This window comes from Myiozetetes cayanensis, unplaced genomic scaffold (assembly GCF_022539395.1).
Source record: "Myiozetetes cayanensis isolate MyiCay16 unplaced genomic scaffold, myiCay2020 scf2-11, whole genome shotgun sequence".
NCBI classification, from domain to species: Eukaryota; Metazoa; Chordata; class Aves; order Passeriformes; family Tyrannidae; genus Myiozetetes; species Myiozetetes cayanensis.
The window spans coordinates 101098106-101112981 of record NW_026087411.1 but is presented as its reverse complement, the minus strand read 5'-3'; the positions used below and the strand labels follow the sequence as shown (position 1 = coordinate 101112981).

Genomic DNA, 14876 nt, shown 5'->3' with positions numbered 1-14876 from the left:
GAAAGGACAGCCGTGGATGTGCAATACCTTCCTGTGCTTTGGTTTTCACAGAAATGAAACCCAGGTGCACAGTAAAAAGAGTGACTGTGGCTTGCACAGAAAAGCACCTAATATGTGTGAGCATATTAGCTCCATGTGAGCTCCAAAGCACCCTGTAGCAAGCCCCAGCTTCATGTCAAGTGTGGACGTGCTCAGTCTCCCAGTTAGCAGTACAAATTCACAAGATTTTACTTGTCCTGTCTCATTGTTATTACAGATCCCAAAGTGTTCCTCCACAACTGGATGCAGGCACGTAATGTATCACCACTCTTTTGCAGTGATTATAGACTCTGTTCCACAGGGACCAAGGAAAACTGATGATGCACTTTTCAAGCTCTGAGGATGCTTTAAAGTTTTTATTTTATTTAAGTGTACCTACCACAGTGATATATCTAACTTTTCTTTGTGGTCCATGCGCAGTATATACAAATTCTATACATGAAAATCAGCCAGGGTCAGCAAGTGATAACATTAGACAAAAGTAATAACACATCTGAAATTACATGATGATGCAATGTTAGATTATTATAATATAAAAGTACCTAGTGGTCACAACCACCATACAAAAAAGATGGAAGGAGAAAGCAAAACCAGGTGAAATGCCCTTGTATATGCAGCTGATGTGTAGGACAGTGAGATATAAAAAAAGAACCAGGCTTCTAGCTAGTAACTCAAGTCACTAGAAGGTACTTGCTAAATTTCCAGTGTTAAACAAAGGAGGACTCCATACCTCTTTCCCAGTGCCATGACCATTGCTTCAAAAGAGCTGTCATACCGAAGCAGGGGAATACTATGTCCAGAGAGGGTGGACTCAATGAATTCTGACAGTCCAAAGTATTTCTTGTTTTCATGGTACAAATCTACACCCTAAAGCAAAGGAAGTAAGAAAAATGTAAGGATAAAGTCTATTAATAATTTACAACGGATTAACCACTGGTACCTGATATATTTGCAATCACATTATCTAATAAGTGTACATCTACTTAGACATGTCAAAACAAGAAGAGAAAGAAATAGAATTCATTTTTTGATAGAATGAAAGTTTGGTCCAATTTTCCCCCATTTATTTCTTTATCTTTCTCTCCACATACACATATACATAGACAGAACAGCTATGTATGGAATAAATATGGACACATACGAAGAAAATGCTTGTATGTATAGATATTTATGCAGCAATGCACTAGACACAGATTTTCAGATGATTTCAGATGATTTCCATGATTTTTAGCAGAGCTACTAAAGTTTATAGAAGATATAAAAGTAAAAAGGGGGGGAAAGCTAGAAGTTATAGGATAAGCAAAGGGAAAATGAACTTGCCACAGACTGAACAAGAAAAAGATCCCATGCAAACTTCATTCTTGTTTACAGAAATCATGGGGACTTCTCTGTTTTTTCAAGTTTGTAAATGGAAAATAACTTATGAAAAGCTCACAAAACCACCCCAAAGCATCCATCTTACATTGCTGTACGAAGAAGGCCAGTGGATCTCATTGTAAGGGCTGATGTGAGTCTGTTGTGTCTGCAGCGCATATGGGAAGGAAGTCACATGGAGGGTCACAATATTTGGCGCTTCTTTCACCTCCCTGCAGTTCAACAGTCTATCAACAAGACCTGTCGACAGCTCTGTTTGAGGATAAAGACTATGCATAGCACTGCAAAAAAGAAACCCAAAACTCTCCAAAGTGATCAGCACAAGGGAACGTTTGTGTCAGTGGAATAGTTCAAACCTGGATGTGAAATCAAAGTTAAACACATACAAGGCATTTAGGACTGTATTCTTTTGCCCTGAAATTGTTGCACGGAAGGATGGGAAAAGAAACGCAAATTATTTCACTGCAACTAAAAATTTCTGTGAATCTGATGAGGTCTTTAGTTGGTAAATTACCAGTCCCTCACAGCTACCAGAATGTGAGAGATGAAGGATGAAAGGAAGCTGTTGTGGCAGTTACCAATAGACATACGGACTTGTGTTAGATTTTGGTCATTTCTTTGGCCAGATTCTTACTGCTGCCACTAAAATATGATTCCAACCTACAAAAATCAGTATAGGAAAGAACAAACAGTAAATCAGTATGATAGAAAAACAGAGGAAAACTACCTGTGATAGAGTTATTATGAAAGGGAAGAATAGTTATTCTTAGAGCAAACCCCAGTAGCATGGAACACCAACAGTCAATTTTCTGCGTGAGAACCATTCCTTGCTCCTCTGCAAAGTTCCAGTCCAAATTCACACCATTAAATTTTGGCATTTATCTGCAGTGACCAAGTTACAAGCCCAGTCTTTACAATCTCCTCCAGTTACCAGTAGAGAGAGATAAGTAACTCCAGAAATTGGTTGTGTCCACCTGTGACCTAAGTCAGCCCTCAGGGATGCCCATGTCTCTGTTGGACTATATGGGCAATCCCAGGTAGCTCTACTCCTGTTTTAGGCACTCCTTTAACTGATTTCAGTTAGATGGCATGAATCCTGCTGGGCAGAATATTCACTTTAATATTAGTCTCATATATATATATATATATATACACACATATCTCTTTATTAGATATGAAACAGAGTTAAACAGCAATACAGGTACTTCCCTACCACTCACGGATGTTGTATTAATAAATGCCTTAAAGGTTGGGACAACTATAAAAGGCCTTGTAAGTTCAAGATACAGAGGAGTTGAACAGGAAACCCTCAGATGCAAAAATAATGTTTTGTTGAAAATCATCCTTCTTAACCAGTGTAAGAGAAAATACAAGACCTTGTCACTTAATTCACAAGTAAGATTCCACAATTTTTGGTTTCAGAAACACTACCATGATCCCATAGTTGGAAAATATCGGTGTTTCTGGAATTTGAAATGTTCTCCAACCTCTCCAAGCACCTTAGGAACAAGACAGCAAAAACAGCTCCACTTCTCAGCAGGCAGATTGTTGAGAAGCTGAAGAAACAGAGCTCTGTGAGGTAAGCAATGAGTTATGCAAGTGAGCTCTTGAGTAACTTGGTAAATATTGGAAAGAAACCTCCCTGCCTCCCTGAGAAGAGTACCAGACACCACTGTGTATCCAGAGGAGCTTTCAATTCTTAAAAATCAGCGATTCTGGATAGAAAAAAACATTGTGCTGGAAAATTACCAATCAGTTAAAGAAACAGGCAGCAGTGTTGGCTCACTGTCTGTTCACTGGGTTGGGGTTTTGCATGTTTTACAACCCACAGGACACTGACAGAAGATAATGAGCTCTGTGTACTTGCACAGGAAGCTTTCCCCTGAATAAATGACAACCAGCCAAAAAAACAATAGCTGTGGCTGAAAATAGATAATAATAGTGAGCAAGAAAAGCTGAAATGTTCCACTGAGGCACAATATAATAAGTAGGGTAAGAATAAGTCACGAAGGACCTTAAAAGAAGCATGTTTATTCAACACATGGGAAGACAGAGTTAGCAGAAAGATGCAAACAAATATGAAGGAAGGGACAAATCTGAAAGCTAATACTGAGAGGTAATGCAGACAGTACTAACTTCTCTAACAACAAGTTACAGTTTTCTTACCTCATTAGATCCCAGTGTGCATGATCATGGATTAGGACAAACAGTGTATGAGGATTCTGCATAGATTTTTGTAAGAAGACTTTGAATTTAATTTGGGCTTCTGCATCTAGTTTCATAACATACTGTTCCACTCTCTGCTTTGTAAGATGTTCCTTTTCTAATCCAAGTTCTAACAAAATACCTAGAGAAATGGAGCATATGTCAGTATCTCCAGATATAAATAAATCTAAATGTCCTGTAAATCCAAAACAAAGCTAACTAATAAGCACCTGAGTGCCAGAGGTGAAACAAAGTCTGCTGATAAGTCACTTCAGATGGTGGAACACAAATCAAGAAATCAATTTTCTCAAAGGAACCCAAATCAAGATTTTGAGTGCTGGAGTCAGCGATTGAGCAAATATGAGACAGCAATTTCTGAGCCACTGCAAGCTGGAACGGACGAATTTGATGTCGTTCAACCTCATAACCTGGAAAAAGGCAAAATTCTGTTTAGATATATACCCAAAGCTTAATCTAATGCAAAATTATAAGAGTCTGGCAAACAATGACTGATCTACTCTTTACTTTTGCTTCTGAACAGGAGTTCATTTATGAAAATCCATGCAGAATATGCAAAGAAATCTTTATGTAATTGGGCTTTATGTTCCTAATATGGTCCTCTTAAATCTCTGAGAGGTGAAAGTGAATTTGTAAAATACCATTCTTCTATGACAGAAATATGACTTAAAGCTTCAAAACTGTAATATCCAGTGGAATGAAGCAGAATATTCATCAGTGTAACTCTGAATATTCCAACACATGAGTTGCTGTTTCTCTCAGGACATTTCCTAGGACTCTATCCAGATGGATCTAACTGTGCACCCAGAGTTTTGGACTCCAGTGCCCTATTCAGTTACCTCTTTAGCAAATCCTCCTTACTTACTTGTACACACAGCTGTTCCAGTTCCATTCACTGCTGTTGGTTTATTCACCGAAAGTGATGAAGAGAGGTGCCCTTGGTTTTCCTGATAAAATTTCTCCAGCAAAAGATCAATGTCACCCTCTATCAGATTGAAGGGATAATGGAATAGACATCCACGTTAATAAGAGCTGCAATTCGTATTGATTTTGTTTTGTAGATCCTAAAGATTTTTACATATGTTAGCTAGTTATCCTGCCCTTGGCTTACTGGCTGTTTTATGCAGGAACCCTCTCGTTATTTTCCATTACATCTGTTTTTACAGTATATCACTAATAAAATGCAAAATGGGCCAGAGAGTGACAGACCAGCTCTGAGATCACTGGCTAGGGCATTTAGGAAGGGTGGTAGAAAACTAGCCTCAAGGCCCTGATGCAAACCAGCAACAACAAAGACACGAAACTGGCTTAGTTTATGTTCAGACCACAGATCTATACTGCTCACTAACAAGGATTACAAGAAACTTCAGGAAAAATCTGATAAATATGTTTAAATCTTTAAACTTTTGAGAGGCGGAAAGAAAAATAATTTCCTATAAAGCTGAAAGAGAAATATGAATTTTGTAGCTACACACAATGCTGAAGCATACAAGATATGTTTTACTGAACTATTGCATATCTACAAACATATCCTGTTCTATCGAGCAGGGGCCCTGCCTACAGATGAAAGCTGTGCAGAGAATACAATATGCACGACCTGAGCATTAGTATTCTCTCAGCAGTTGAAAACATGTTTGGACACGTCTGCACTGAGCTCAGAAAGGCAGGGTATGCCCCATGAAGTGTAATCCAGTGGATATAGGTGGCAACTATCTTTAGGATCCTCATTTACTTGTTCTGCTCAAACAGTAGCAAAAGTGATTTTAAGAACCATACTTTGAAGATACTAAGAGCAAAAACACTAATATCACTACAAGACAATTCAAGGAAAATTAGATTTTCTTAAGTGACCACTCAAAATACCATGACACATTAAGAAGGGTTCTTGTGATCTATTTACCAATGTGATGTGAGTGGTAAAGGGGACGTGACACCCCATTAACACTGACAAATATTGTGCATTTGCTCCAGCTTTGAGATACAGTTTAATTTTCCATGTGGCTGGATCTACCCCCAGAGAATTCTGCTTGTAGTAATCCTCAGTATACTCAGTTAAAAAATGATCCAGTAACCCTGTCTCTCTGCAATTTCCTTCTCTGTCCCATGCAACATGTCAAGTTCACAGTATGGTAAGTTGAAAGGGCAAATCCTACCTTGGTTAAAATAACTCTGTTCTATCATGGTCTAAATGAATTCTGTGCTTAGGGAAAAAAAAAAGATTTATACATTCATATGGATATGGACTTGCATAATATAAGGACAGATTTGCATAGCTAAGAATACTATGCTCAGCTATTTGCTGGCCCATTTTCATGAAACCAAAGAATTTTAGAAACTGACACTTTTTAAGAGGAATTTCAAATGTACTTTCACAACTTTGTCCTGCATTTTTCATATATTTCTAATAATGTCTTGCTTCTGGAAAGGAAATGAGCACAGCTATTTTCTCTGACTTAAAGGTTTCAGGGACTGGGAAACGTGCCTCTTTATGACCTGTTCGGTACCTGGGCAGAGTGTGCTAAAGAAGGATCCCAGAGTTTCCACCTTCCCTGTGACCAGTTGGTAGTTAACTTCTTTTTGGTAGTCTGAGGGACTGAGCATGCTCTCAGACAGAACTCTTGCCTGATACTTTCCTAAAAGACAAAAAAAAAAGTAATTTTGAAAACATTTCAAACTAAAGTTAAAAATGTTCTAAGTCACTATAAAAGTACTACTTAACTAAATGAATACCACACACACAAAAATGGTAGAGATTAGTCTTTTGCCTCTCTGACACATTTATGCACCAGATACTTGTAAAATACATTCACGCTTTAAAATTCTTTGTGTTTCTTTCCCAATTTAGGAAACATTTTTTGATATAGTATATAAGAAGACCATATAATATTCAAAGGAATTGTCAATTATCTTACATTCATAATGAATCTCTGAATGGCTATTCAGATAACTTATTTAATTGTAAGCATAGTCCTCAACAGGTTGTTGAAGGGAATGGCACTGAAAAACCATCTTTTAGAAGCTAAGAAAAGGTTTGCAGTAATATCCCTGTTGCACAGAGCAGGAGAGCTTTATGCACTGTGTGTGCTGTGACTCACTATTACTTGTTTGTAGCCACGCTGGCTGAGATGCCTTGGTGAGAAAATAGGCAACACAGGCACAATGTGGTTTACTGGGGAGAGACCCAACTGTGCAGTTCAGCTTGGGTTCATCAAAGCCCATTGCTTGTTGGTCAAAGTTCAGCTTTGTGAGGCAACTTACTGGAACTCCAACTAAACCTCTCATAGTATGGAATTACTCTGATTTGCCTGGAGATACACCGGTGGGATATTACCTGTTATCACAATGCAGGAGTCAATGGCTCGATTTCTACTGGCACATATGATCACGACGTAGTTTGTCTTTATCAATTTTCCTTCAATGAGTAGCTTAAACATTTCTGACAGCCCTTCTGCCAGCGAGTAGCTGCACTCAATGATATGGACACTGTCGTTACAGGAGCTGGCTGCCAGGCCTGCCAGCCAGGGAAGCTGGGCTGAAGTCACTGGGGTGATCTGGCTGGGCACTTGGGGAAAGGCCTGCGGAACCGCCTGCTGGTACTGACGGATTTCAGACAGGTGTGACTCCCGCCAAGAACGCATGAATATTTGTTCCAAATCCTCAATCAAAGGGACCTGGTCTGCAGCTAAAAAAAAATTAGGAGGGAAATATTGTGAAACAATTAAATAAAACTGTTGAGTTTAAAAAAACTACGTGTTTTAAATACATTATTTTTTAAAGATGACCACGTTTCAGATTTATGCATGCATTAATCTATTGCCTTTAGCAGATGTGAACCAAATTTTTCATTTTGAAATGCCTTTGTGATACTCAGGTAAAGCTGCCCTAATTGGAACCTGAGTATTAGTAATTAGAAATACTTAAGAGGTTGAGTGCTGCCTGTCTCAGCATAATACTACTTCTAAACCACAGACTATATGCAAAAGCAATGAATTACAGCTCTTTTCCTTTATTTTTCATAGCTGAGGTTCCAGATTAGAGCAGAAAATGAATTTTGTATGATTATAATTTAATCTGTCTGGTTTTCAAGACCTAATTGTTTTCTGTTTGTTTCTTAACCATGAGTTAACTAGTTTTCTATCACATGACAAGGACACATATTTAATATTGTCCTGCCCTAATATTCTTTTTCTTGTTTCCCAGCATGTAATATATTCATTGCAGTTTATTTAGATATAAAACAATCTTACCTAGTTGAACAAGGTAGTAGACAGTCAGTAAGAGCTGCATTTCCTCAGAAATAGGCTGTATTGTAGAGGCACCATATTGTTCATATGCTCTAGATAAAGACTGTGAATTTCTGTAACAGGTGTACAACAAAGGACTCACTATCACATCATTAATGTTCCCACAAAGGTATGGGAAGTTTCCATGACCTACAAAATAAATTTATGCACATATCACATTAATTTCATAATTTCCCATGTATGCAATCAACATAAAAATATTTAAAGTAAACCTCTTAAAAGTGACAGCTTTAGTAGCTCTTAGCAGTGGGACATGTTGTTACCTCTCTTACAAAATAGATTTAGGACCTTGGGGGGTTGGGGTTTTTACCTTTGAAAATAACTGGTTTTGCTTTACAGATTTTCAGCAAGTTGTCAGGAACTGAGACCGGTTCTCCTGAGCCCACTGTTGGAGAGGAGGCTGGTCCCACCAAAGCAGAATGCGGTAAAGATGACAGGCTTCCTCCATCTAAGATTTTACACATATTATTACTGGAGTCAGGACTAGTAATGATTTCCTCAAAGAAAAACTGCTCAGCATAATCCCATAGCCACATTTGTTATCAGTATTAACTGGCTTTTATCACACATTTCACAAGCTGTTACTATAACCCATACTATTATGCTAACTGTCTTGGAGGACTAATTACGTTATTGCAACTTTGAACCTCCCACATGCCTAAAGATTTTGAAATGCTTATAAACAAACAGTTCCAGATACTAATGCAAGAATAGAGAGACTTATGTGATATCAATGCATGTATAGTTGTGAGTTAGTTTCACTGGTTCTAAACAGGTTTTATTGCTATAGCAAGAAAGAAAAAAATAAGATTCAACATTTAGTCAATCATAACTTCTTTATGGTAATTTTAATTTAAACAATATTAAAAAAAACATATGGGGGAAACTGCGTTTATTTCACTGCATGTCACTCTTGTCTGTATGCAGCCTATGAAATCCAAGGGCCAAGAATGCTATGACAAACAACTGAAACAACAGATAGTACCCTGACCTGAGTTATGATGCTAATTTTAATATTTTGAAGGTGTTTTGGTGTCTAAAGATGGACATCTGTTGGGATTTGGCAATGGCTTGCTGACTGGATCCCAAGGAAAGTTAAGATCAGAGTCTCAAAAAGAAATCAATGCAAATGAAGCACCCAGGGGAGCACAGAGGAACCAAACACCTTTCAAACCTTTAATATGAATCTGCACATTTTTAAAAAAAGGCCTCTTTCCCACCATTATTTGATAACAATCAAATAAACAAAATCATTACCTTGGGTATAGCTTACCATTTTTAATTCTGTTTGGAGCCTGTGGATTGAGCTGTGAGTTCCAAGTTTCAGTAGACGATGGAGATTCTGGTGACCAACCTTTATGGCGTTTTTTTGGAGGCCCTGAATTTGTTAATGTGCCTGAATAAGAATAATATTTCAGAGAAATATTAGAATAAAACGTATTGAGGCTTGTGCATGGTATTTCAATGTATTTTGATAGATTGAATGTGTGCATCGAATATGGCAAAGACAGGGTCAACTCCATGAATATAGTAATTTTTTGTGGTTTTTATTTTATTTTGCTGTGTCCTTCTTAAATTTCTGGAAACTTTCTGGTGCAGAGATCTCTTAATTATCTAGGTAGATTTCACTTATTTTACAGCAATGCTTAGTCTCTACTAAGAATGACATAGTAATGTGACATACTAAGAATACTTATAAGTATTAATATTTTGAAGTCCACACTGTGGGCATTTTGTTCCTTTTATTTCTGAAAACATGACACAGTGTTTCATCTAACATTGCAAAATAAAATGCCCAAGGGTTGCAGAGTAATAGTAATAAAGATATGAGTTCTTTTCAACAATTTTCCCATTTACAGGATGTTTGCCACTTCTTGCTGGTTCCCATTTTTGGTTTTATGTTACACCATATTATCTCCTATCCAACCACTTCTACACCTTCCTCCTACCCACATATAGCTTCAACATCTTTGTCTGTAAGAGCATAACTTTCTCATTGTTTTTCTAGGAGCTCCCAATAACTAATTTCTTTATTTTTCTTTCATTCCTTTTTTGAATCTTCTTGTGCACTCCTGCAAAATCCTGAGATGATGAGCTTCCACTAACATCAAGTATTTCTATTTATTGAGCGTCAGTGGTCCTCCCAGAATTGCTCAGCAACTTGCAGGACTGAGCTATTTCTGTTTCTGGACAGGACTACACAGAAGTCGTAACACTGTTTCACTGGCAAGGCTATATATCCTGGCAGAATGGTTAGTCCCACATAAAATTCAAGAATAAGAATTTTATGTAAAAAGGGTTGAAAAATATAATAAAATTAAAGATAAACCTGAAGTCTACCAATCTAGAAGATGACTGCTCCCTTGCAGACCCTTTCCCACAGGTTTCCAGCGACTTTGTCCCTTACACTTTTACCACACGAGGGCAGCCTTTGGTCATTTGTGCTGCACATCCTCTCACTTCGTTTCCCGGCGTAATGTTAAGACAAAAGTCGTAAGATAGAGCAATACAAAGGATTTTTTATTTGACAGTGCCGTGCTCTTTCCGGCAGATATGTTGAGATGTGAAAGTAATCCATCTGAAATGAATTGGCAATAATGTGCTGCTGCATGGAGAAAAGAGATTAAGAACCTGAATGGGCAGAGAAAAGGAACTTGTGATGCCAGCAAGGAAATTTGGGAAGACTCATTCTAAAATAGAGCTAGAACTTGTTTCTAGCCATAGTAAAGACTAATTTTCTTCCTTAAACAAACCAGTGACACATAGTTTGTGACAGAAAACAATTAACACAAATGATTATAATAATGGCACAGTGAGGATAGTTTCTTGAATTTGGAGCCAGTTGTCAAAGTCTAATGCTCCATCCCAAGGTGAACTGCAACATAGGAATTATCCTATCAGAGATTACTTATAAATCTTTCTGAATTTCCCTCACAAAACCTGTTGATGAAATTGATGCAAGTTGACACATTCTTTAAGAGCCTGGATTCAGAATTTGTTCTGTACCTCAACTGAATGAATGAACTGTAAATTATAAGGGAAAACATCCAGTTAATATTATGAACTGTAACAAAACTGGGATTGAAAACATACAAACAATTTTTTTTCCTGGAAATTAACACAGAAAACAGCGTTATGGTCAGAAAGGGAGGGAATAGGAACTTCTACTCACACATGAAATTCCAGTCATGATATAATTAGCTCAATGCTTCTATTATACCCATGGAATAAAGAGTTTAGGGTTATTAGACAAAAAATCCATACAAATACCTAACACCGAAGGTCTTGTCAGAGTGGACAGGTTATTTTTCATCAACTGTTGTTTAGGTGACTCCTTGCCATTATAAACTGTTGAGTTGAATGCTGCTGTTGAAGGGATGTGATCTATGACTGCAGCTGGCAAGGAAAAAACCCAAAGTATTTACATTAAACATTTCTAGGTCAAGATGCTCAGTTAATATAATAAACTGATCACTTGATCATTTATTTTAATAGAACCATCAGAATCTGCTCAAGAGGGAGTGCAATGCTGAATAAAACCAACCCATTTCTGATTTCATACCCCCAGTTAAGTGCCTGGGTAAAATCTGATTCTGCAATTAAATGCATATATCAGAAGCTGTAGCTTCTTTGCAGGATCCTGGCTCTTACTCAAGCACCAGCTAAAACAGAGGGGGTGTCTAATATTTACTACGCCTCTCTCCCAATTTGACTTTCTCTAAGCTTTTTTTAATGATGTTGCATTAAAAAAAACAGAGGTGCTCTCAAGCCTAATATGCTTGCAATTAACGTAGCTTTTAAATTTGTTCAGGATGGGCACCAGAGAGAATAAAACATAACCACCAACAAATGTGGCTCAGCCCTCCTGTCAGAATCTGTGTTAACAGTCACAAGACACTAAAGAGCTGTTTTCATTATGAGGAAGCTCAGAGAGACCACTCTAGCCTCTATCCTTCATCACCTTTCATTTATGTCAAGTTAACAGAAAAATAAAGGTCTCAGAAAGAATTTTTAACACAAAAAAACCTTACAGCTACTGATCCTTAGTTTTGTTTTTAATATTAAAGTCACTTTTCTCAGCAGAAGAAAAAACTCCGAAGCTTTTAAGCTGATGCCCATGTAATGCCTGCATAAACAGGATTCTGGTCATAACATAAAACAGACTGGATCAGAAGAAAAAGTGAAAATTACACTGGATCCTGGAACAGTTGTCATGTGTGACCAGAAAAGCAACAGTTGTAGAAACACTAAAAATAATGGCGTTTTAAAAAATTTTGGTTTGCTTTAGATATGGGCAAGCTGCAGAACATGCATTCTACTATTTGCATTCACACAAGTACATACAAATATGGGAGCACGGAAGAATATGGGCAGGTGGAACCCCAGCATGTTTTCCTCGCAGGCAGTACCTGTTTGCTGAGTCCCAGCTGGAACACTGGTGTTTGCAGCTGGGAGCGGCTCACTGGAGGTGCTTCCGGAGAGACCCGAACTTTCTGGCAGTTGGAACAAGGTGCTTGAGCAGGTGCTGCTTGAAGACTGCCGACCTCTGAACTCTTAACAACAAAAAGAACCTTCTTAACCCCTCACAACAGTGGCATCTGCTTAGCTCTCAGCATGTTTGATTTGATAATTTCACATCAGAATCGCTTAGAAGCTACAGCACTTGGCATGAAGGAACCAATGGTTTCAGACATGCCAGCTTCTTACTCAGTCAGACAATGGCTTTTTACAGCTGCTCTAGCAATCACCTAGCTTTAAAGAGTCTTTCTTTCAATTGATCTGTCTTAGGTTTTACACAGATGCCTGTCTCCATGATAGCTAAGCTTGGATGATGAAAACCAGAGCTCGAGGAAGACAGCTTCATTATCTTACCTGCCCCTTTCCAGCAGATTACAGATCCTTTGGTGAGAGCTCCCTGTGCATTCCTGACCAGATAATACTTTAAGTGTTTCTGTTTCTTGGGCTGAGTGGTCAGTTTAAGATTAATGTGATTTGAGAATTCTGTAAAGTAGCAGAAACCCTTCTTGCCACAGCCAACACAATTGCCAGAGAAGCCTGATAAAATAAACAATACATATAATCCAATGAGATAAGTGGGTCATTATTAATAACATTCAAACACGACTCTTTCCTAAGAAAAAGTTGTATTTATTTATGTTTAGGGGGTTGTGGTTTTTTTCTTTCATAGAGTGAAATATTTATTAACATTTTCCTCCAAAAAAGTATTTGCACTTTGGATACCAGACTGGAAAAAACAGCCCCACACCTACATAACAATGAAAATGGGCCACATTTTTCATTTTCTCCCAACAGAAAAAGATTGCAATTCCTAGTTATTATATACTTGGGAAAAGATTTTGACGGAAGAGCACTGAGTCACACGCTCAACCCCAGCCCTATTCAACACCACGTCCCAACAACACAACAGCAGCACATACGTGTTTCACTTCTCTTTCAGTTTTCATATAAATGCCATTCAATTTCACTGAATTTCATTTCAATTTAATTGAAACATGCAATCCAGTCTCAAAAAATGAATATATTTAATCTATTACATTTAATTAGATCTAAGCAAATTTAAGTACCGAGTTCCTACTACAGATGCGTTTTTAGAGAGGAAAAAATACTAAAGCATTCCTGGCTATTAATTTAAAGTAGCTTTCTCAAACTATGGCTGGACTGTGTCAGCACTTCACAGCAGTTGAAACTATTTATGATTACAAGAACAAAGTGTCTGCAACTTTATAGACACGACAGACATAGTCCTTCCCCGTAAAGCTTTTTGTACTCAGGCTTGATGGGGCATTTCCAGGGATACTGCCATTTCCTCTCATTCTGAGATACACAGCTTGAGCCTCAACAAGGGACTTATGGTGGTGATGTCATTATCATCATAAATAAAGGGCATTCATCACATAGCTGCCTTTAAATTCTTAAACAACTTTTTTTGTCTGTTTTACAAAGTATTTTCTAAGGCATTTTCATCTTGCATCAGACTAGATGCAACTGTCTGAAAATACTTGTTATCTACAAACAAATTCTATAGTGAGCAATTAAAAGATAGTCTTCCCCATGGAACTTTTCTCTCTGTTCCCTACACATGACTTGAAGCATGACATTTTCTTTCATTTTAATCACATCTAATGAACATTTTTATGTGTCATAACATGAATTGAAATGGAAAAGGTGTGTTCAGTGAATTAAAACACGGCAAAAATAAAGAAAATGTATGTCACATAACATGTGGACAGTAACATTGAAGAGAACTGGAATAAAGGATGAATAATACGGTAAATAAAATTAAGAGCCATTTATGAAAACTATTATGTCAATCACATATCCCAAGTTTTTTTTAATGGTCAACACTTTTTTCCTTCTGTAAAGTATAAACACTGAAATATAATGCACTGTAAACACCTGTTGCTTGGTTTACAACCTGTGCACTTTCTTTTTTTTTTTAAAGGTTCAGAAGAATTTATTTTAAAAAAAAAAGTTGACGTGGAAATTGGTCTGGTATCCATGGGAACAAGTGGGAACAACTACTGAACGCTCCCTATTATCTCTCTGATCCTAGTCAGTAGGATGATAAAGGTCATTATGACTCATAAAATCAGGACAAGTCATGACTCCACAGAATCCTCTGTGTTATATCAGTCAGCACAAAAGCATCTGTCTAACATCACAGAGCCTTGAGTAGCTACAATAAAAGCAACAACAGAAGGAAACAAAATTAGAACGGATGTGGAAAAAGCTGTAGAGTCTGCATGCATTTTATGCCGATTAAGAAATCGTGAAAAAGGCTTCTGCTAGTAAATGAAAATTTCCCATACATTTGGCAGCACATTGAGCATCACCAGCAGCACCACTGCAATTTTCACTTGGTTGCCACGTACAAGAGCCTATGTGTTTTCAAACTGACACTTTTTTTTTTTTTTT

The 14876-nt window shown here is 37.5% G+C and overlaps 1 protein-coding gene across 3 annotated transcripts in view; it reads right to left on the bottom strand.

Moving 5' to 3' along the window:
* The window catches only part of GREB1 (growth regulating estrogen receptor binding 1), a 93040-nt gene that overhangs the window by 28624 nt on the left and 49540 nt on the right, over window positions 1-14876 (bottom strand). For all 3 annotated transcript variants that reach the window (XM_050315274.1, XM_050315276.1, XM_050315277.1), the window contains 13 exons: window positions 12813-12995; window positions 12350-12493; window positions 11211-11336; window positions 9214-9336; window positions 8251-8388; window positions 7884-8069; window positions 6968-7318; window positions 6141-6269; window positions 4502-4621; window positions 3849-4046; window positions 3580-3760; window positions 1502-1694; window positions 770-906 (listed from right to left, as the gene is read on the bottom strand). In XM_050315274.1, coding sequence (XP_050171231.1) covers window positions 770-906; window positions 1502-1694; window positions 3580-3760; window positions 3849-4046; window positions 4502-4621; window positions 6141-6269; window positions 6968-7318; window positions 7884-8069; window positions 8251-8388; window positions 9214-9336; window positions 11211-11336; window positions 12350-12493; window positions 12813-12995 — 2209 coding nt within the window. The remainder of the gene's footprint in view (window positions 1-769; window positions 907-1501; window positions 1695-3579; window positions 3761-3848; window positions 4047-4501; window positions 4622-6140; window positions 6270-6967; window positions 7319-7883; window positions 8070-8250; window positions 8389-9213; window positions 9337-11210; window positions 11337-12349; window positions 12494-12812; window positions 12996-14876) is intronic.